Genomic DNA, 22,031 nt, shown 5'->3' on the forward strand with positions numbered 1-22,031 from the left:
TGCCATGAATCCCCCTCAAAAATCTTTCCCTCACTTTGAACATACTTATCCCATCATCCTTGCCACTTTCTGAAGCAGTTCTTGAAATCCTCTTTCATGAGTATCTTTATGAGGTGTGATAAAAAACACGGTGAATGCTGCTGCCGAGTGCCATCTAACAGAAAGGCAGCTCGTAAGCACATTACAGTGTCCTCATCCACCTCATTCACCAGATCCATGTGTGGCTTCTGGCTCTGCCCCAAAGTCAAAATGACCAGGAAAGGTAAACTTTTTGAATCAACTCAGAACATTGAGGCAGCTACTACAGTACAACTAAAGACACGAAAGAAGACTTCCAAATCTTTTATTGTAATACATTTAAAAAAATATTTAAACAATCGCTTTATTTTTAGAACACACCTCACATCCTGTGTTCATCTACTCATCACTTGATGGATGCTTGATCGCTTGCACTTTCTGGCTATCACGCATTGTGCTGCCAGGAACATGCACACCAAAGTCCTAGGATGCCCAAGGTGCATGGTGGATGGTTTATCTTCCCACCAGCAGTGTCTGAGGACCCCAATTTCCCTGCATTCCTGTTGTGCCAACTTGCCAACACCATAACAAAGTACCCAAAATAACCTACCAGGAGGAAAGGTTATTTTGCCTCATGGTTTCAGTCTATGGCCCCACAGCCCCTTGGCCCCAAGGCTATAGGTCTGTGTTTATGCAGTACATCATGGCGGCCATGCATAGTGGGGGACCTGCTTCCATCATGGCAGCTGGGAAGCAAAGAGGGAGAAACAGGAAGGGTGTGGGCTCCCGTGACCCAACATTCTTTCTGTAGGCCCTACATCCCAGTAGCCTTCAACACACGGACCTTTGGACATCCAAGATCTAAACCCTAGCACTCACCAGCACTTGTTATTGTCTGTCTTTTGTTATCACCGTCCTAGTGGATATAAAGTGCTATCTCATGGGAATTTTGGTTAGCATTTCCCTTCTGGCTAAAGATGTTGAACATTTTTATGTTGTCCTGCATTTATTGGCCACTGGTGTACCTGGAGAAATGTCTGGTTAATCCTTGTCTGTTTAAAAAAAAAATGAATGGACTTTTTTTTTTAAGAGCAGCTTTAGTTTATAGAAAAATTGAGCCGAAAGTAGAGAGGTCCCATATAACCCTATTACCCAGTTTCCTCTATTCATATTTTGTGTCATTGTGGTATCTTTGTTATCACTGATGAGTCAAGGTTAATATGTTCTTAACTAAAGTCCCTACTTCACATTAGGATGTCCTCACAGTGTTGTGCACTTGGTTTTTGTTTTTTGGGGCAGTTTGTGAATGTGAATTTGTGTGTGTGTGTGTGTGTGTGTGTGTGTGTGTGTGTGTAGGGATCTACTAGGGACCAAACCCAAGCCCTCTCTGCCACTGAGCTATATCTCTTGCCTTTTTCAAACATTTTTATAATTTTGACACAGGGTTTTGCTAAGTTCCTGAGGCTGGACTTGAACTTGGAACCCTCCTCCCTCAGCCTCCTGAATAGATGGGATTACAGTGTGTGCCGCCACACCCAGCTTCATGCTGTGGTTTTGACAACCAGATAAAGATGTGTGTCTGCCACCATGATGTTGAACAGCGCAGTCTTTACTGCTCCAAAATCTGTTTCCCACCCGTTTGTCCCTCCCTCGTCCCTCACCCTGGCTACCCCTGGCTGCTTCCCTGTAGGGCGTCAGAGTGTCACCTTGTCCAGAATGTCCCTGGAATCCCAAAGTGTCTCCTTTTCTGACTGGCTTTCTGTGTCTCTTTTGCCCATTTTTTTGTTTTTTGAGACAGGGTCTAACAACATAGCCCAGGCTGGCCTTGAACTCATGGTAATCCTCCTGCCTTGGCCTCCTGAGTGGTGGCATTACAGGCACAAAGGTTACTTTTGGCTTGAGGGTTCAGAGCTTTGCCCGTTTTTAAATTGGTCACCAACGTAGCTTTGCTGCCCCTTTCTGGTCACCAGGGATGTGGACTGGGAGGCCGAAGCCACATCGCAGACCTCACCTGCCCTCCTCCGGCTTCGGGTCTGGAGCGGCCAGATCAGGGGGCACGTGGGGCGCCATCAGCTGAGACCAGCAGGGTCCAGGCGGCTCTCAGCTCCTGACGGCCTGTGCCGATGTCCCCTGGAGCCCTCGCCCTCCCTCGCCCCTCCATGACCCTCCCTGTGTCCCCCAGACGACCTCGTGGAGAAGGCACCCTGCTACTCGAACTCTTCCCGCGTGTGCCAGTGCCGGCCGGGCATGTTCTGTGCCACCTCTGCCACCAACTCCTGTGCCCGCTGCTTCCCGCACTCTGCCTGCTCCGAGGGGATGGTGATCACGGCCCCAGGTGAGTCCCCACAGGCTTCCCGGGATGGGGCTGCTCTCCCGCCTTGGAGCCAGGCCTGGGCCCCAGGCTGGAGGCTGACTCAGCTTCGTGTTCCCCCTCGCTGTGTGACCTCAGGCAACTCCCTTGCCCTCTCTACACAAAGGCGTCCTGGCCAGAGACAACCCGTGCGTGGCACTGGGGGCCCTTCAGCAGGGAGGCGGAGGGAGATGGCGGTTTGGGGTGGGTGTCCCAGCCCCTCAGGGCGCAGGGAGAGAGGTGAGATGGAGTCAGGGGAGCCGTGAGCCCTCCCCCAACACCCTCCTTTTCTGTCCTTCCACCTGCCGCACACACGGCGACACTGGACTCTCGGCCCTCCCCCCAAAGCCAACCTGGCCCCCAGGGCTGCAGACTTCACCCCATCACCTCTCCGTCCTGCATCCCACCCCAGGGAGACAGCACCAGCCCCAGCCGGATGTCCTCCTCTCATCCTTCTGCCATGCAGGAACACACACACGCACACCTAAAACCCCTCAGTGTCTGCCGTAATCTCATGACAAGGACACAGTCCTTTGGCAAAAGAGCGCAGGTTTCTGGAGGACTCCCCCGCCCCGGCTCTGCATCTGGGATCCTGAAGCAAAGAGCAAACTCCCGGCCATCACCGAGCCCTTCCTCAGGTCCGGGCCCCAGCTGCCCTGCCTCTGTCCTCACCCTGCAGTCTCCCATTTGTTTTGTCCCTAATGTCCAGGCTTTTAGCTGCACTTGGGAGGCGGAGGAGAGGGCGTCCGCCCACCTTCCCGCACGGCACCCTCAGGATGGCCGCCGCTCGTCCCCACTCACCTGGTCACCCCACAGCAGGGCAGGTGGAGTGGGAAGGGCAACGTCTGGGCCTCAGTCTCCCCACTGTCACACGAGGGAGTGTAACCTGAAGTCCCGGGGGGCCTTTCCCGCTCAGAATCTCTTCCTCTCTGAAAAACTGCCTGAGTCCACTCGGTCCAGCCTGGGCCAGCGACGCTTTCCTGAAGTGTAGTTGCTTGGGCGCTGTTCCGAAATCTGCCACACGGTGGCGCCAGAGACCACGTTTTAATACTATGGGCCGCACTGCTGGATGCTGGCGACCCGGACTTCAACGACCTCGAAGCCAGGAGGAATATAAGGCATCTCATTAGCTATTTTCATGACTACCTACTAACATAGGTTTTAGATCTATGTTTCAGTAGGGTTTTTTTTTTTTGGTACCGGGGATCGAACTCAGGACCTTGTGCTTGCGAGGGAGGCGGTGGAACCACTGAGCTAAATCCCCTGCCCCATTTCACTTGTTTTTATTACCTATTTATTTAGGCTTTTTGAGACATGGTCTTGTTAGGTATTCCAGGTTGGCTGTGAACTTACTATGTAGCCCAGACTGCCCTTGAATTTGCAGCAGTCCTCCTGCCTCAGCCTCCTGAGTGCTGGGATTACAGGTGTGCGCCACCACAACCAGCTTTTTTACCTTTTAAAATGTTCAGTGGTTTTAAGCTGGGATCCGTGGTTCCCATCACATTTCTTCTGGATAGCGCCACTAGCCAGGTTGCTGAGCCCGGCTGGGGGGCCGGACGGGCTTCCAGCGACCCCTGGACTCTCCCGGGACTGCAGTTCTCCAGCAGTGAATAAAGTGGGAAGTGACTTCTGCTTCTGGTTGATCTCGCAGCTAAGCCTACGCCCAGAGTGGCTGTGTCACTCCACTCCACAGATCTGGGGCTGGGGCCCGGAGATGGCAGGCGGGTGGCCCAAGTGCACAGAGCCAGCATAGCCAGGCCGGGGTTCGAAGGCGGAGCCCAGCACAGGGAGGCCTGGAAGTTAGTGCTGCCCCTGCCCACCTGCTGAAGGTGTGCGGGGAGTCTGTTCCTGAAGTCTCTGGGTCCTGTGTCCCTCGCCCCGCCCCCCCGACGCCATTGCTGTCGCCCTGCAGGCACAGCTGAGACGGACACGGTCTGTGGCTGGCCTTCCCCGGGAACCAGCCTCGCCTGCGCCAGCCCCGAGGCCTGCAGGACACCCGCCAGGTGACGTCCAGCCCTCCCTGCCTCCCCTCCAGGTGACCTTGGGGCGAGGCCGTCCCCCCCACCCCGGTACCCAGGCATTGGACCCGGGGCCTCTCTGCCACGCCCACAGCCCCTGCCCTCCAGTGCCCGCCCTACCTCCCGCACAGGACACCCAGAGGCTGGAGAGCACAGCCCTGCCTCCCGGATGGGGCCTGAGGGAGGAGTGTGCCCCCCCCTTCTCTCCCTGTCTTGGCTTTTTTTTGGGGGGGGGGAACTGGTTTGTAAATCCAGGGCCCTCACACTGAGCCACATCCCCAGACCTTAAACAAATGTTTTTTAAATTTTGAGACAGGATCTCACTGGGTTGCTAAATTGCCATGGCTGGGTTTGAACTTGCAGCCCTCCTGCCTCAGCCTCCCGGAGTGCTGGGTTTACAGGCCTGGGCCACCAAGCCTGGCTATGGGGACCCCTTCTCTGTAGACACTGTAATCCCTGACTTCGCTCCCCGCTGTGTCAGGGGTGTCATCAGACCTGTGTCTGGCTTCTTCTCCAGCCGTACCACCCACAATGTCAAGCCAACTGTGACGCCCCAGGCCAGTGCGGATGCCAGGACCCGAGCCCTAGGCAGGAACACCCCGCTCCGGCTGGAAGATGCTTCCCGACCGCGACTCATGGGGCTTCCCGAGTCCTCCTTCTCCACGGTGGAGCCGGGCGCAGACCCAGGTGACTTCCGAGGAGCCGCGTGTCCGCCTAGTCTGCAGGGTCCCGGGGGTGGGCCGGGGCTCTGGGATTGGTTGCTTTTTAGTAGGACATCGACCACTTCCGGGTTGCGCCTCTGTCCCTGGCTGCGTCCCGGGCCTCCTCTTCCGCCCGGCTCGTTCCACGTTTCCCACGCTGTCCGTGTTCAGCAGGGCAAGCCCTTTTCTCCGGTGAAGCCTCAAAGCATCATTGAGTTATTTTCTAGGATCTTTATTGCTTTTCTGTTCATGTTTAGGATCTGTTGTCCTTATTAAATTTTAGTCAGTGGTCTTAGTTTCTTTTTATTTTTTTTAATTAGCTAGGGCCTTTTCACTGAGCTACAGTCCCGGCATCCTTTTTATAAATGCCTTTATTTATTTATTTTGGGGTTTTGAGACAGAGCTTCGCAGTGTAGCTCAAGTTGGCTGAACTCAAAAAATTTCCGTCTCAGCCTCCCGAGGGCTGGGGTTACAGCCATGCATCTTCACTCCTGGCTTTAATTGTTTTTTTGGTACGGGGATCAAACTTGGAACCTTGCACTTTCGAGGCAGACAGTGGAACCACTGAACTAAATCCCCGGACCTTTAATTTTTGAGACAGGCTTTTGCTACCTCATGAATTTCTGAGGCTGGGCTTGAGTTTGTGATCCTCCTGCCTCACCCTCCCAGAACACTGGGGTTACAGTGGTTTTATTTCAAACTGTTCACATGCTGTCTGGTTGGATCACACATTGTCATTCCCCCGGTGCTTCCTGCATCTTCTTTGCTGAAGACTAAGGATCCCCAATCTGTAGAGGAGATTCTGGACTCTTCCAGGTGGTGAATGCCGCGCTATCTTCGCAATTGCTGTCTTTAAATACATCTCCAGGGAAGGCTGAGCGACACCCCAGCGCTGTGGTCCACAGCTACTGGCCGTCCTTGGGAATCTGCATTTCCATGCCAATGTCAGAATCTGCTTCTCAGATTCCTCCAGGGCCCTGCTGGGGTTCTGGCCGGGGCTGCCCCATCTCTAGGTTTGGAGAGGAGCTTCCCTGCACCTCCTGGGCCGCTTCTGCTTTCTCAGAAATGTTCTGCGCTCTGGGGGTAGGGCTTCACATCCCCGGCTCGGATTTCTGGGTGTCTGAGGGCTCTGATGGTGATGTACACGGTGTCTTTTTCAGCATTCCATGCTCTTACTCAGGGTCCTGCTATGTGGTTCACGCTTGTCTTGGACTCACGATGTAGCCCAGGCTGGGTTTGAACTCACGGTAACCCTCCTACCTCAGCCCCCCAAGTGCTGGATAACAGGCATGTGCCACCACGCCTGGCAATGTGCTTTAAAATGATTAGAAATTGTTAAAATTTGACTGTTTTTGACTTACAAAACTGGTGATTTCATATGGTTCAAACTAACCTGTAGAAAGGCAGTGGATCTGGGTGTAGCAGCTGCGGGTCGGCCACCTGGCTGAGGTGCGGAGGCGGGGGCATGGTTCTCCTGTGTGGCTTTGGGCCGCCCCTCCCTCCTGGGCCTCGGCCCTGCTCTGATGCGGTGGTCTGGGGCTTAGCGGCTCTGCTTCCATCCCCAGGGCCGTCTCCCTCGCAGCCCTGTCTGCAGGGCTCCGCTGACTGCCCGAGGAAGCAGTGTGAGCCCAACCACTACCTGGACCTGGACGGCCACTGCAGGGCTTGCGTCAGCTGTGCTGGAGGTGAGCCCTCTGTTGAGAACCTGGGGCTGGGAGGCCCGCTGTGGTTTCATTTTATTTTTTTGGTACCAGGGATCGGGGACCTTGTGCTTGCGAGGCAGGCTGCAGAGTCACTGAGCTAAATCCCCAGCCCCTGCTTTGGTTTTACTCAACCTTGAGATCCTCACTTTACCTGTCTAGCATTGTTTTTTTTTTTTTGAGACAGGGTCTCACTATGTAGCCCAGGCTGGCCTTGAACTCGCAGAGATCCTCCTGCCTCAGCCTCCTGAGTGCCAGGGTTACAGGTGTGCACAACCACACCTGGCTGGAATGCACCCCTTTTTCTGTCCATCTCATTTCATTCAGCGTAATTTTGCTAAGCATGCCGGGAGAGCCTCCCCACAGAGGCCACATGAGCCCTTATTTTCCATGGGTGACTGGGCAGAGGTCCTCCGATCTCCTGGGGGCTCTGGACCCTGCCCTTGCCTCCCTATGGCTGCCTCTGTGCCCCCAGACGACCTCGTGGAGAAGGCGCCGTGCTCCTGGAACTCCTCCCGTGTGTGCCAGTGCCGGCCCGGCATGTTCTGTGCCACCTCTGGCACCAGCTCCTGTGCCCGCTGTGTCACCTGCCCAGTCTGTGCACCAGGGACGGGGCCTGGACTGCAGGGTGAGCTGGCTCCGCCCCTCCCACAGAACCCTTCCCACCCCAGTTCCCCCACAGCTTGGTCGCCATTAAACTCAGCTGCCTCATGGGGCGTTTTGCCCCAGCAAATGGAAGAAAATCCAGCCTGGGGCTGTTGGTAGGCATTTCTGATGATCTGAAACTCTTTCTGAGCTGACTGGGGGACTCCTGTCTTGACTTGCTTGCCCATCTGTGTTATTCCCTTAGATAGATGGAACTGGTAAAGAGGGGTCTCACTACATACATAGTTCAGGCCAGACTCAAACTTGCAGCCATCCTCCTGCCTCAGCCTCCTGATTGCTGGGATCGCAGGTGTGTGCTGCCACACCCGGCATTGCATGTCCCCTTTTAGAAAGCTATTTGAAGATATGTCATAGCTAAATGAGGTGAGGAAAAACAAAAAGGAGGAAGCCATAGGATTGAAAAAAAACAGTGACTCTGCCACAGGAGAGCAAGGCAGGAAATCGGGAGTGCAGCTGTACCTCAGGAGAGTTGAGCCAGATCAAGGCAGGGAGACAGAGGGCCCCAGGGAGGTGTGTCTAGGAATACTAGGTCCTTAGCAGTATGTTTCGCAGTTAGTACATTTGAATAACCTGAGGGTGTGGTGGAGGCATATTATTCCTTTCTTTAGAAAAAAAAAGAAAAAAAGAAAGGCAATGGAAAACTTCAGGGAAAACAAAAAGTTAAAAAGAAAAAAAATTTTTTTTTTTGTCTTAAAGATTGAACCCAGGGAGCACTGAGCCACATTCCCAGCCCTTCATTAAAAACTTGAGAAAAGATCTCACTAAATTGTCCTGGCCAGGCTTGAATTTGTGATCCTCCTGGTTCAGCCACTTGAATAACTGGGATTGCAGGCATGTCCCACCGTACCTGGTGGGAACAAGAACTGTTCCACCCAAATTAAGGGTGAAAATTCACCTGATTTTAAGTAATTGCTAGATGTACAAAAAGAGAATTCATTTCACCTTGATGTAAGACCATTCTAAAGGGCCTAAGTATCAAGGGTTGGATACAAAAAGAAGTATTTCTATCTGGTAAATAATAACTTTTGTTTTTGTTTTTGTGAATATAGAGTAAGAGTAGAAGTTTCTGGGTTTTTTTTCCCTCTCCACTGGACCCTCTACCTTGGGGCTAGAGGGCTTTCTGCTCACCTCCTGACCCACAGGAGGAGACAAAGGGGAGGCTTGCTGACCCTGGGAGGTAGGGAGGTTACAGCTGGGGTGTGACACCCCCAGAGAGGGGATGAGAGGTGCCCGGGCAGCACTGTGCCCCCACCTTCCACACTGAGGAGAGGCAGGAGCTCTGGGATCAGGCAGCTTCCACCCTGGGCCCCTTCAGTTACACCTGCTGGCCTGGGAAGGTGGGAGCCTTCTCAACGTATTAACTGGGGTGTGATTGGGAAAAGAGCTCCCCCATCTGCACAGAGTAGATATCTCAAGGACGTAGCAAGTGCTAATTTGAAGCCGGGCATGGTGGTGCACACCTGTAATCCCAGCATCTGGGAGGTTGAAGCAGGAGGATCACTGCAAATTCAAGGCCAGCCTGGGCTACATAGCAAGATGCAGCCTCAAAACAAAACAAAACAAAACAAAACAAAAATCTTGAGGCTACATTTAAACACTCAATTTTAGGGCTGGGGATTTAGCTCAGTGGTGCTGCCACTTGCCTCGCAAGTGCAAGGTCCGGAGTTCGATCCTTGGTACCAAAAAAACCCCCAAAACTAAAAACTAAACGCTCAATTTTAGGTTTCTCTTAAGTAAATTCAAAAAGCTGGGCATGACAACACAGGCCTGTAAGCCCAGCACTTGGAGGCTGAGGCAGGAGGTTTGCAAGTTCAAGCCCAGCCTAGGCAATTTAGTGAGATCTGTCTCAAAGAAATAAAAAAGGAATGGGCTGGGGATGTGGTTCTGCCGCCTGCCTTGCAAGCGTAAGGACCCGAGTTCGATCCCCAGTACCAAAAAAAAAAAAAGAAAGAAAAAAAAGAAATAAAAAAGGACTGAGGATGTAGCTCTGTGCAAAGGCCCTGCTTCAATCCTCAGTAGCACAGGAAAAAAAAAAAAAAAAAGGCCTAGAGCCACAGGGTCATCTTCCCAGGTGACTGCAGCGTCTGAAGCCCTGGTTGCCCAGTGGGCTGTCACGGCAGGGGTGGACTCTGGGGTGGACTCCGGTTGCAGACTTCCCCCTCAGGGCTGCATCCCTGTGGTGGTCTCTCGGGGAGGCCAGGCTCCCTGGCCCTGATTCTAGGATGTCGCCACTTCCTGCAGGTGTGGCTGGCGGGGATGCCACCTCCAAGCCGCTTCCCCCAGGGGCCTGTCCTGACTGCAGCACCCCAGAAAGCAGCAAGGCTCCTGCCAGGTGATCCAGGCCCTCCTCTCCTGCTGTGCCTGTGGTTGGCGGGGGTTTACAGGCCTGGGGGTGCTTCCACACCAAGCCCGCGGGTCATTTTGGGGAATGCGAGTCTGGCACAGTGTTGGCAGCCGTGGAAAAGGCAGAAGGCCCAGGAACCCAGTCCCCGGCCTGGCACTGCCTGGCAGATCTTGGGCAGAGGGTCAGGGGCCCAGGCTTTGCCGATGCCCTCTCTGGGAGAGAACTGTTCAGCAGCTGGTCCCCTTTCTCTGTGACCTCTCTCCCTGCAGCACGAGCCCCACGCTGAGCCCCCTGGAGGGCTCCCCAACCAGCCGCAGGCCGCCCATCTCCACTAGCGCTCCAGTCTCCCTCTCCTCCACAGGGAAGCCCATTTTGGATCCAGGTAACTGCGGCTCAGGGCTCGGGGTGGGGGGGAGCCAAGGTCGACCCCAGATTCCTGGCTTCTCTAGTGAAGACGGTGGCTTTGTCGCTTGCTAGTGACAATTCTTCAATTGTTCTGAGCAGAATTTTCTTTTTTCCTGGCTTCATCCCTGTGGCCCGTAACTGCTATTCAGAAAAATAGTGGGTTTTTTTGGTTTTGTTTTGTGGTACTGGGGATTGAACCCAGCCCCTTTGCACTGATTTCTACCTTTTGCACTGGAGCCTCGTTGTTTTCAAATGTGAGATGGTAACTGCATAGACCATGGAGGCCGTAAGCATGTAGTGTGTAGTAGCCGTGTTACCCCGCATTGGGGAGTTGCTACAAGCGCTAATGAAACAACACTGATTGGCAGTTCTGGTTACCAACACTAGGTGGCGGTAGTTCCCAGGCCACGCTATCCCTCCTCACCGCCCTCAAACTTTGTTCTTTTGAACCTCAATTCCCTCTTCAGTTCTCCACACCCCAGTTTCTCACCCTCTAAAATTAAAATGGTTTGTGCTTCTCGCAACTGAAGTAGTTGGCCAGTTTCCTGGAGCCAGGTGGGGGAGGACAGGCAGGTGAGGGATGGGCCAGGTCCTGTCACGCATGTCCAGCCCCAGGAGGAGGAGGAGGAGGAGGAGGCAGTGTGTGGCCAGAGCTGTCCTGGGTGGTTGTGGCCGGGGCTCCGGGCTCGGCGCTGTGGGGCAGAGAGTGAGGGCAGCTCTGTGTTGCAGGACCCGTGCTCTTCTGGGTGGCCATGGTGCTGGCCGTGGCGCTGGGCTCCGGCTCCTTCCTCCTGTGCTTCCGGAGGGCCTGCAGGGCGCGGATCTGCCAGAGTGAGTGGCTGTGTCCTCGGGCCCAGGGGGTGGCTGCTCTGGGCCCCTGGTCAGGGTCCTGCCTGCCCCACTCTCTGGGTAGCACCCAGCCCGCCTGGTGTCGTTGCAGAGCTGCACCTGTGCTACCCGACCCACACCTTCCGACCGAAGCTGGAGCGGGCGGGTAAGTGCCGGGTGCTGGGTGCTGCCGGCTGTGGCAGGGGCATGTGTGGGACAGGACAGGGGCTGCACACCCACCTTCCTTCCTGCACCACAGTCCCCATCCTGAGGCCTGCTCCTCACTTCACCTCTCCCTTTCCCCTCCCTCCTTCCTCCTTTGTTCCCTCTCCTCCCTTCCTCCCTTCTGCTTCCGCTGTCTGGCAGAGGAGCAGAGGGGTGTAGGAACACAGGGTGGGCTCACAGGCCTGGGACCCTGGCTCTGCCACTTAGGAGTCACTACCTGGCCTCGGCGAGTTGCTCAGGCCTCTGGGTCTTGGTTTCCTCTAGTGGGGGCCGTGGGGCCTGCAGTGCTCAGGTGTGGAGCAGCGCTCAGGACGCGGGCTGTGGTCATGGATGGACCATGGAGCCACTCCCCGGTCCTCCTCACTGAGCCCTGCCCAGACTCCAGGTGGCCCCCGGCCAGCCCCCCAGCCTTCCAGCAGCCCAGGCTGGCTGGGGTCTTCAGCCTTCACCCGCCTGAGGGTCTCTGCTGCCCGTGCCACCCATTCCAGTTGGACAGGGGCTGCCTCGGCACCCACTATGTGCTGGCCCAGCAGGCTGACAGCCCGAGCCTCGCCCTCCAGGGTGCAGGAAGCTGCCATGGGGTCTGCGGACCCCTCCCGGGTGGCTCCTCACTCGGAGAAGGAGACGAGTCTCAGTGTGGACAGCAGGCAGGCCACACAGCCCGGAAGCAGCGGCGCCAGCTCAGACGCTGGTCCCCTGGGAGGCTGGCCCAGCTGCTGACCGGGTTTGTCACAGGCTCAGCTGTCCCCTTGTCCCCTCTGCGGCCCCAGCTCCTTGCCTCTGACCGAGCCTCCCCCTGACCCCCAGAGCCTGGCAGGGGCCAACAGTTGACTTGGGCTTGAAACCCCGGTCCACTCAGGGGTGTTTTGAGGTTGACGAGTTTCACAAGCAAGCACCGCTTTCCCTCGGTGAGGAGGGGCTCTGTTTTGATGGTTTCAAGCCAGTTTCCATGAGCTGTCAGGCCCTGTGTCTCATTGAAACCGACATTTGCTTTCTTGACATTTTTCTAGTATTAGAGTTTCCATTGCTGTCAGTTTATTTTTTTCTTTCGACTTTCATGAGAGCAGTTTTGTTACCAAAAAACAAAAAGACAAAAAAAGCACCTTCCCTTAAGAGCTCAGAGGTGTGGAGATTCGGGGAGAGACATTCTCTCTCAGGTCATTTCTGGCCCTCGGCTTCCGGGGTCCCTGGGGGTCCAGGTCCACAGGCCCGAGGAGAGTAGTGTTGGAGGAGCAAGCAGGCAGGGCCCAGAGTGTGTCCCTGGCTTTCAGACTGAGTGGCTTGAAGGGGCTAAAGATGATGAGATGGGCACTTCCAGGAGCTCTGTGAGGAGACCCTTCTCCCCCCTGGTGTGTGTCAGGGATCTGGGGTCTTGCTGGGGCGAGGGCATGCTCAGCGCCATCTCCTGAACTGCTGGGACTTTACCTCAAGTATCTTTGGTGGCTGCCATTTGCAAAGCACACAGGTGATCTCACTGTACTTGAGGCACTTAGACTTCTGTCTGCATTTCACGGCCAAGCAGCCTCAGGCCCAGGAAGACAGAGATGCCTGTTGAAGGCCACCTGCTTAGCAAATAGGAATTTGCTATCCCTCTTGTTAAGATGTTTGAAAAAAGGTTCCTCACCCTCAGCAGAGTTGGCAGTGAGGAAGGGGTGATTCTTGGCCACGGAGGACACAGTGCTCCATGGGTCGGTTAGCAGCTCACGGGGTAGATGCTGGTGTCCCTGTCCCCGGCTGTGATGATGGAAAATATCCCAGGCAATGTCCCAGGGGCCCAGGGGAGAGCTAGCTCTGGCTGAGAAGCACTCGTCTGAAATGTGCACTTGAGGTGTTGCCTTGACTGTTATTCCAGGAAGATTGAGATTGAGAAATTCGGAAGTGATTTCAGACTCACAGGAAGTTGCAAGCACCATGCAAAAAGAGCTGACTTTTCCCTGAACCATTTCGAGAGGTGCTTTCAGACTCAGTGCCTCATGACGCCCGAATACCTCAGTGGATTTTTACCGGACTGTTTTCCAAGCATCAGAACCAAGGAACTTGTGGTGATGCATTGTCACCAGCCAGTCCCCAGGACTGATCAGGGCTCTTCATCTGTCTGCATAACCTCCTTCACAGCAGGAGAGCCCAGGCCAGGAGCGAAGGCTGCCCCTGGTTGCCTGGTCTTGGGAGTCTCCTACCATCCTGCCTTTGCTCTATGGGCCTTGACACTTGGGAGCAGGCTGGTGACTTGGCAGGGGCCCCTGACTGTGGGCGTGTCTGGCAGGGTGTGTGTCTTTGGCCTGAAGATCCCAGAAATGATGCTGGGCCCTGGGGCATCCTACCAGGGCTCCCCATATTCCTTCCCTGGCGCGTGGGCCAGGCTCCTGCACTGTGAGCCTCCCTTCTTCCCTTCAGTGACCACTGACTGCTTTAAAAGCTATCACTTGCTGTTTATCACCCATCATTTCCTGCACTTGTGCAACTACATCTGGCTGTTCTCCAGGATTTCCACCTCTTTGATGTGTTGTGATCTGGGAGAATCTGTTACCATCACTGACACAGATGATTTGGTCATTGGTCACAGGGCTCCTGTGTCCTGGTGATGTCACCCATCCTTGGTTCCCTGGCATTTCTTCATTCTGAGGGGTGCCTGGCCTGTCTGGGCCTCTTTTTTTTTTTTGGTACCAGGAATCAAACTCAGGACCTTGTGCTTGCAAGGCAGCGCTGGAACCGCTGAGCTAAATCCCCAGCCCTCTCTCTGGGCCTCTTCCGCGGGAGTCACAGCCAGAGGGGAAGGGACTAGAAGGGGACAATGACAGGGATGGAAGGGAGCAAGGTCTTTGCATCTTGTGTGGTCAGAACTCACATGCTCGCCTTCGGAGGAGCCTCTGGAACACCGTGTGTTAGTCCCAGGGCCTCCACTGCCCGGGCTCAGGTCTTGGGTGCCAGCCAGGTTTCCGAGAAGATCTTGGTTATTTCAAATGGCAAGGGAACCAATAAATGAAGAGGAACAGACTGAAGCAACGCTTTTAGGGGCAAAGCGCTTGTGAAATCTGACCTCTGCCCTTGATGAGATTTGCTTTGGTCTTTATCAGAGCCCTGGAAGACTGTGACAGGGCCCAGGGCTGCAGGCAGAGACAGGACCTTCTGAATTCTGCCTTTTTACCTTCATGCTGTTGTATGGTTGGTTCCAAGCATTGGTACCCAATACTGGGTTTTGTTCAGTGCTGGGCCATGGTGGCCTCTCGGCTCCCCACCACCCCACCACACGCTAGTAGCACCCTGGGTATCTTTCCTTAGTAATATTTTAATGTGAAAAAATAATTCGAAAGAGACTTCCATTTACAGAGTGTTGGAGAAGGTAGTACAGAGAGTTCTCCAGGTTCCCTCTTTTCGTAACATCTACATCAGCACCGCACGTTTGTCACAATACATGGGCCAGTATGGACAGGTTCTTATTATTCTCGAAGGCCCGTGCATTTTCCCTGGGTGCCAGGGTTGCTCCTTACATTTGGTCATAATGTCTGCATGGGCTTCTGGCCTGCCTGTGACAGTTTCTCGGATTCCCCTCAGCCTTGGATCCTTGACAGTTTTGCAGAGAGCTGGCCGGGTATTTTGCCGGATGCCCTCCTTTGGAGAATTGTCTAATCTGTTGTCTCAGCGGCATGTGAGAGACCACTCAGGCTTTGTGTGAGAAAAAGCTTTCTTCTTGTCCAGGTGTGAGCAAGGACTGAAACTGGGGCAGATTTCAGCAGCTGGCTGTGAAAGAAAACTAAGTTCATGTAGGGTTTGGGAGGGCGCTGTGATCATAAGAAATGTTTATGACTGAGGGTCCAAGGATGGTCAGTGCAGGTGTGCAGATACTCACTGGATTTCTCAGTGCCAAGGCAATTATATACTCTGTCCTAAATTTTCTTTCTGGCTCTCTGTCCCATTTACTGAGAGTAGCCTGTTTGCAGAGAGAGGTATGTTTGCTGTGGATGTCTCCTTCAGGCCAGGCATGACATAATCCTTTTCTCCTGTTTACAGTGGACTCTGGTATTTGGGGGAGAGAGACCAGAGCACAGTGGCATTCTGTCACCTCCTGTCAATGTGGCTTAGCCCACAACACCTTCATACTTTTTGGGGGGGGGTACCGGGGATCGAACTCAGGTCCTTGCGCTTGTGAGGCAGGCGGTGGAACCACTGAGCTAAATCCCTGGCCCCACACTTTCATTTTTGCAGTACCCAGTGCCTTGTGCATGCTAAGCAAATGCTTATCCCCAGCCCCACTTAGAATTAATTTACCCAATTTATAAGTAAATAATAATTAGAATATTAAACAAAATTCTAGATTCTTTTTTCAGTCTGGGGATGGAACCAGGGCCTTGGGCATACAAGGAAAGTGCTCTACCACTGAGCTCCCCCCAGCCCCGCCTGCACTTTTGAGATCTGGTTCTATCCTCCAAAGCTGGCGTGACTGGTCTGATTTTCCAGATAAGGAGACTGAGGCTCAGAGACAGTGCTGCACTGGGTCTCACATCCCAGGAGGCCCCTCTAGGTCTGCTGAGTTGCCCCACTGTTTGGTAATTGGCTTTGGCTCGTTTGCAGTGTTTTGGGTTCTGATAAATACCTCTGCTGTACACGGACTTTTTGTCCTCTCTCGGGTGACTTCCTGAGGGTGTGGTCCCCAAAGAGGGTCTGTGGGTCAATGGAGGCCGTGAGGTTTGTGTTGCCAGCGGACTCTTTACAATAAGCTAGAACCTGTTTCCAGGCTGTGAACGCCTGCTGCACGGTTTACCCACTTCCTCTCTGAGGTGCTCTGCATTTGTTATTTTTATTTGTTTTGCCTTGTTTCTTTGTCACACACTTCTTACCCCCGGCTGTTGGAGGATTTGGCACATGCAGCTTGCTGTCCACAGAACTCAAGATTACTTTCCAAGAACAAAGATTTAGCTTCGCTGACATGATTTTTAAAGATGTGGTGGTTTGGGCAGTGGTCAGTGGTGGCCTCTAGGGAATAAGCCACAGCCACTGAAGGTGACCACTGTGTTGGGACAACAGCTACTAGGACACGTGGTAGGCGTGGCACATATGTGACATTGTGACCCAGTCGTGTCTCATCTTTTGAGTATCATCTGGTCCTTTTCCCCACCAGTCAAGGCTGCTGTGAGCTTGGACAAGATGCCACTAGGAGCACTTCTGCACCCCTGTGATCCCAGCACTCTGGGAGGCTGAGGCAGGAGGATGACAAGTTCAGGCCCATCCTCAGAAATTTAGTGACTTGGCAAGAGCCCATCTCAAAAAACTAAAAAATTTACAGAGGGGCTATAGCTCAGTGTGAAGACCCCATGTTTGAGCCTCAATTCCACAAAAAGAAGAAAAAATGAGCACTTCCCAGAGCCAGCGAGGGCCCACACAATGTGTTCACACTGCATCCCTGGTCTTTCGTCTTTTTGGTTGGTTGATCTTTGGTGAACCTGTCAGCTAGGATGCAGGGCTTCTGGTTCCCCAGAGCTGCGGGGGGCAGAGAGCTTTAGGGGTGGCTCGGTGGCCTTGCTGGCCTCTCCCTGGCAGATTGGTCCAGGTGGCCACATAGCTCTCTGCACACTCTGTCTGGTACATGGCCTCCCGGAGGTGTTGGAGGATGGGCCTGGCCTGGGCTGCCTTGCCTGGGGGGATTTCATGCCAGGGGGCCACCCTGCCCCCTTGCACGGCCAGTGAGCCACTATTTTTATTTTTATTTTGGTACTGGGGATCGAACTCGGGACTTTGAGCTTGCGAGGCAGGCACTGGAACCACTGAGCTAAATCCCTGGCCCTAGTGAGCCACTGGTAAGTGTCACTGTAGGCTCAGCCACGACCTGGCCCCTGTGTAACCCTGAGGCGTCCTGGAGTGGAGGGCAGGGGCTGGAGACAAGCAGGTAAAGGCCATGCCACAGAGGCTGGCATGGAAGGGAGGGAGGTGGCCTGAGGGCCGTTGTCCTCTCCATCGCCTGTCTCGAGGTCCCCCAGTGAGTTTTGCAGGGCCTCCAACCCCGAGAGGCTCCCTGGGCAGGTGGCAGCAGCCGCAGACCTACTTTGGCCCACATAGGCCTCCTGGGCTGTGGTCGGGGCGTGTGCCTTTCCTGAACCAGTTGCCTTGCGTGTGCTGGGGGTCTGGGGAGGGGTCCTGGTGGCCTTTGGTGTAGTCCCTCACTCGAAGAGCGGCAGGTAGCAGAGGGAGTGAGGTGGGGCTCCTGGTTGTCCAACCACAGCTGGAGAAGTGAGTGCTTGGGAGGTGACTGCTGACCCTCCTCCACCTTGCCCATTGAGCTCCAGGCTGAGGACCCCCGGGCCAGAGCTCCGTGCCACCACCCCTGACTGTGGGGTGCCATTTGCTGACGGGTGGGAGAGGCAGGGACGCGGCTGCCAGGCCGCCCTTGATGAGTTTGCTGTCCTTTTGCTTCTTCCAGATTCCAGATCCAGGAGGAGCCTGACGGTAAGGACCCCTTCCTCACTCCGGCCCTGCTTTGTGCCCCTAAATCTCACTCCTCTCCTATCAGATCTGCAGCTCCTCAGGCTGCCGGGGCAGGGGAGGCTCCGGGACCCCCACCCTGTGCCCAGAGATCAGCCCCGTGGAGAGCTATGGGCACAGGGCTGGGCCTGGGGCCTCAGCAGACCTTGGCCAGGGCCCCAGCTCCACCCTGGGCAGCTTCCAGCTCCTGGCCTGGATGCAGGGGATTTTCCAGAAAGGCTTGCCTATGGTAATTTGGTTTTGGCCACTTTGGACACCAGGTCTGGTCGGGGAGGAGGCGGTGTAGTATTTTTCCCCTTTCCTCCTTCCTTCTATGAGTCTCGTCCCCGAAGCTGGGTGACAGATTGGTAGCAACGATTCTTTAAAGATCGACTCCCACATATCAAACACTTACTCTGCGCTGGGGACCTGTGTGCTTTCTGGAAGCTTTTCCTGGGTCCTGTTCCACACCCAGAGCTTGGCTCTCTTATCTCGGCTTTCAGAGGAGGAGCTGGTAGCTCAGACAAGTCAGGGATTCTGGAGCTGGAGGCGCTGTTAGGATGGAGCCCTGCACTGGGGGACCCTAGGGCTGGCGCTGGGCCCTGTCCCCTGAGCTGCGAGGTCACTCATGGGGCGCTCACCATGCATCTGGCTTGGGGCTGTGGCTTTGCAGATGCCGCTGTGACTCTCAAGCCACTCATGTGGGCTGCGTGCAGGGTGCGGGTCCTGGCGCCTCCCCCGGCCCAGCTTCCGGGGTGGTGAGGGATGGGTGGGTGAGGGACACCATCCTGGGGGACGGCATCTGTGTGAGGCTGTCTCTCGGGTGTGGCTCACATGGTTTTTGTTTTGTTTTTTCATTTATTGCTTTTTCTATTACTTTCTTTTAATCCTAGCCTTCCTGTGCTAAGTTCCTGTTCTTTAAACACAAATACAGAACCATAGTTCATTTCAAGCGATGCATACTCACATTCAAATAGGCCAGGATCTGACAAGTTGTTCCCATCCTGAGGAACTTCATGAAAAAAGATATTTGATGATTTGTAAGATAACAAAATATGACTTTGCTACATGGGCCAACCCATTCTACTCACTTATTTAAATGGGCAGTCTTTTGGCCTTCAAATTACTATAAAAGAATATTCATGATTACATAGGTAGATATGCTTTCCGAATCTCTCAAACTCCTTTTTTAAAAAAAATCTTTTGGAGACAGGGTCTCCCTATGTAGTTCGGGCTGGCCTTGTACTCACAGGAGTCCTCCTGCCTCAGCTCCCAAGTGCTAGGATTACAGGCATGTGTCACCACACCCGGCTCTGACTCCTTTTGAAGACTGAGAGTGAATATTATTTATTACCGTATGGGACCACCTTTCCTTTGCATTTACATGTAAGAGTAAAAAACAAACCAATACTCTCCTAAACACAGCACTTTTTTGGAAACACATTAGGGTCCTTAAAATAAAAGGCTTCTGTTGGAGGAGGTCAGGGCTGGGGACCTGGGCCGGAAAGCTCCAGAAGGCAGGGGCCTGGAGGAGACACCAGCATTCAGGTCCCGGGCAGGTACTTACCGACTCTGGGTGAATTACTCCACCCCTCTGTGCCTCAGTTTCCTCATCTATGAAAGGGGCAGGTGCTAGTATGACGCAGGTCATATTTAGGGGTCGAGAGGGTGAACATGTCCGTGTCTCAGAACCAGCCAGACACAGGAGGAGCTGCCTGCAGCTTCATTTGTGCAAAGTGAAAGCATCCAGTGTCCCCAGAGAGACTCCACACAGGTCCCTCGAGCTGTCAAAGCTCAGCAGACCCAGGGTGGCCTGGGGCAGCTCTAAAGCAGAGGGGAGGCCCCCTCGGGTCAGAGGTGGGGAGTTGGGTGACATCCTGTCTCAACACCCGCTCTCCTTCCGCAGCGGCCCGGGAGTGACAGGTCAGGGACAGAGCCGGGCACAGGGGCACTGAATGTATCAAGCCCCTGGGTCGAGGAGACCTGTGCCAGTGTGGGGGCGGCCTGCCCCGAGAGCCTCCTGCTGCTGGATGACAGTCCTCCCGGGGGTGCCTCACCTCCCAGGGACCCCCCTGAGCCCCGGGAGTCCACAGAGCACACCAACAACCGGATCGGTGAGTCGGCCTGTTTGTGGGGTGCAGGGGCAGCCAGTGGGGTGTGGGGCCTGGACGGGAACCAGGGCCCAGCGGGACAGAGATGTGGGCGCCCCAGGCCACAAGGTGGGCTTCGCCTGCCCGGGTGCAGGTTCTGCCCAGGCCGAGGGACAGGAGTGTGTGCTTCTGGGGCCACTGGGAGACTCCTGACATCCTGAGCCCGGGGTGCCATCCACAGCACCGCGTCTGCTATTATTAAAGAGCAAGCGGAGTCCCTCCCCCAGTCACCAACATGGAGCCCCTGAGGGGACGGGAGGAAGACAGACGAGGGACTTCAGGATGAGGTTCAGGGTTCCTAACCTGGCCACAGCCAGCTGTCCTGGCCCCAAGCCCTCCTGACCCCCCTGTCTGCTTTCCCCATTTGTGGATCCTTCTTCTCCTCTCAGCGTCTCTGTGGGAGCCGCTTCCCCCCCGAGAACAGCCAAGAAGCCTTCCTGCCTCTCTACACCTGGAGGCCGGGTGCCCCTCTGCTCTGTGCCGAGAGCCCAGCTTCCCCCGCTCAGTGTCCCCAGCTCCCGGCAGTGTGCCTGTCCACACCTTGCACGCCAACCTGCTCGGGCACCTGGCCCCTGGTGGGTGGGGAGAGGCATTTGTAATGGTTCCCCACATTCCTGCTGCAGGCGCTGGGGGCAGAACTGCAGGGCGTCTTTCGTCTTGAACAAACTTTTGCAATTGTAACTTTCAGTAAGTTGTATTAGAAAAGAATGCATTTTGGGAAATACTGTCAAGGGTTTCTCCTTTGGATTTCCTAAGAAGTCCTAACCAGAGGGTGTGAGTCCAAGCAGAGCCTGGGAGTATGGGGCTAGGGAGTGGGGCAGCCTTGCCCAGCCTCCTGCCAGCCTCTCGGGGGCACAGGGCACCCAGGGGAGGCCTTGGGGGTCCTCTCAGACACCAAGATGCAGGTGACCCCTTGTCCCCTGATACTCCCGAGAGGCACCCCGTCCACTTCCAAGGCAGGAAGAAGTGTGGGTCTCCCGGGCACCAGGTGGGAGCCCTCTGCCTCATCATGACAGCTGCCTGGCGCTTGGGGGACCCCAGAGGGCCTAGCAGCCCTGGAAGACCCCACAGCTATGGGTGGGGACCCTAGGATTGGGCAGAGCTAGAGGTCCCGCCTGGCTTTCGCCCGAACCACCCCGGTCCCCACACCCTGCGATCTTGCTGCTGTCTCTTCACTGTTGCCCCTTCTGTCCTCCTCTGGCCACTCGCCACCTACGGACACCTTGCCTGTGACCTCTGGCTCTGCCTCTTGCCCAGTTCCTCTGATCGGGACTCAGGCCTGTGTAGAGGTTATGGGCTGAGGCCTGGGTCCCTCCCTGGTCTCTGTTTGTCCCTGAGCTGGTCCCTTTCCTTTGCCTGGCCCCTGGGTTCCTATTGTTATTTTTATTCTTTTTCTTTCCTGGGAGAGCCAGAAACCAAAATAGCAGAGCTGACATTGTGCAATGAGGTTGAGGATGCCAGGGCCCCTGGGAATCTTTTCTGAGGGTCCTGAATCTGAGGGGTGTAACCGGGTTACCCAGAGAAGCAGGGGTCCCTGAGCCCTGTGCCCCACACACCTACTTTCCAGTTCCCTCTTGAGCTTCCGCATGTGGTCTCCAGGGCCCCGGGGCAGGACAGCTGAGAGCTGGAGCCTGGCCTGAGTCCGTGGGCATCAGCGCTGGCCCCAGCCCAGGCTCCCCTCCGGCTTCTTGGTAGCCTGTCTCCCCCGAGCCTCCACATCCACATCCATGATGGAGCCCCCGCATCAGCGCTGGGTCATCCAACCCAGCCACACTGACCCAGCACCCACTCTGTGCTTGCAGGACACCCCGGAACACTGGCCCAGCCCCTGGCTGCTGCTGCTGCTCGGCAGAGCCAGGCACCTGCAGACCACCTGCCAGGCAGGCTTGCCCACACTGAGGGGCTCCCGGGAGGCAAGCAGGGACAGCTGGTCACCCAGGGTCTGCTTCAAGCCTGTGGATGGAAGCCGGAAGGGCAGCCAGCCAGGGTGGGGGTTTCCTTTGGGATTTCACTTGGTGACCTTGGAGAGGTCCTTTGACCTTGCTGGGCTTGAGGTTCCCATCTGTGAAATGGGGACAACCTTGGCAGAACCTCAGACTTGGTGTGTGGCAGTGACACGTGCCCAGCCGATGCCCAGCTCTGCTGCCTGCCCTAGTCCGGTTGCCACCCTGTG

General features: G+C 55.2%; 1 protein-coding gene across 3 annotated transcripts in view; it reads left to right on the forward strand.

Moving 5' to 3' along the window:
- The window catches only part of Tnfrsf8 (TNF receptor superfamily member 8), a 56,196-nt gene that overhangs the window by 28,341 nt on the left and 5,824 nt on the right, over window positions 1-22,031 (forward strand). For all 3 annotated transcript variants that reach the window (XM_087214653.1, XM_021243565.2, XM_013065058.3), the window contains 11 exons: window positions 2,201-2,353; window positions 4,281-4,371; window positions 4,904-5,073; window positions 6,653-6,772; window positions 7,263-7,415; window positions 9,695-9,785; window positions 10,067-10,179; window positions 10,932-11,033; window positions 11,143-11,196; window positions 17,668-17,693; window positions 19,615-19,822. In XM_087214653.1, the coding sequence (XP_087070779.1) occupies window positions 2,201-2,353; window positions 4,281-4,371; window positions 4,904-5,073; window positions 6,653-6,772; window positions 7,263-7,415; window positions 9,695-9,785; window positions 10,067-10,179; window positions 10,932-11,033; window positions 11,143-11,196; window positions 17,668-17,693; window positions 19,615-19,822 (1,281 nt within the window). The remainder of the gene's footprint in view (window positions 1-2,200; window positions 2,354-4,280; window positions 4,372-4,903; window positions 5,074-6,652; window positions 6,773-7,262; window positions 7,416-9,694; window positions 9,786-10,066; window positions 10,180-10,931; window positions 11,034-11,142; window positions 11,197-17,667; window positions 17,694-19,614; window positions 19,823-22,031) is intronic.

This window comes from Heterocephalus glaber, unplaced genomic scaffold, assembly GCF_053883595.1.
Source record: "Heterocephalus glaber isolate CG9 unplaced genomic scaffold, H.glaber_assembly_v1.0 deba00001447, whole genome shotgun sequence".
NCBI classification, from domain to species: Eukaryota; Metazoa; Chordata; class Mammalia; order Rodentia; family Bathyergidae; genus Heterocephalus; species Heterocephalus glaber.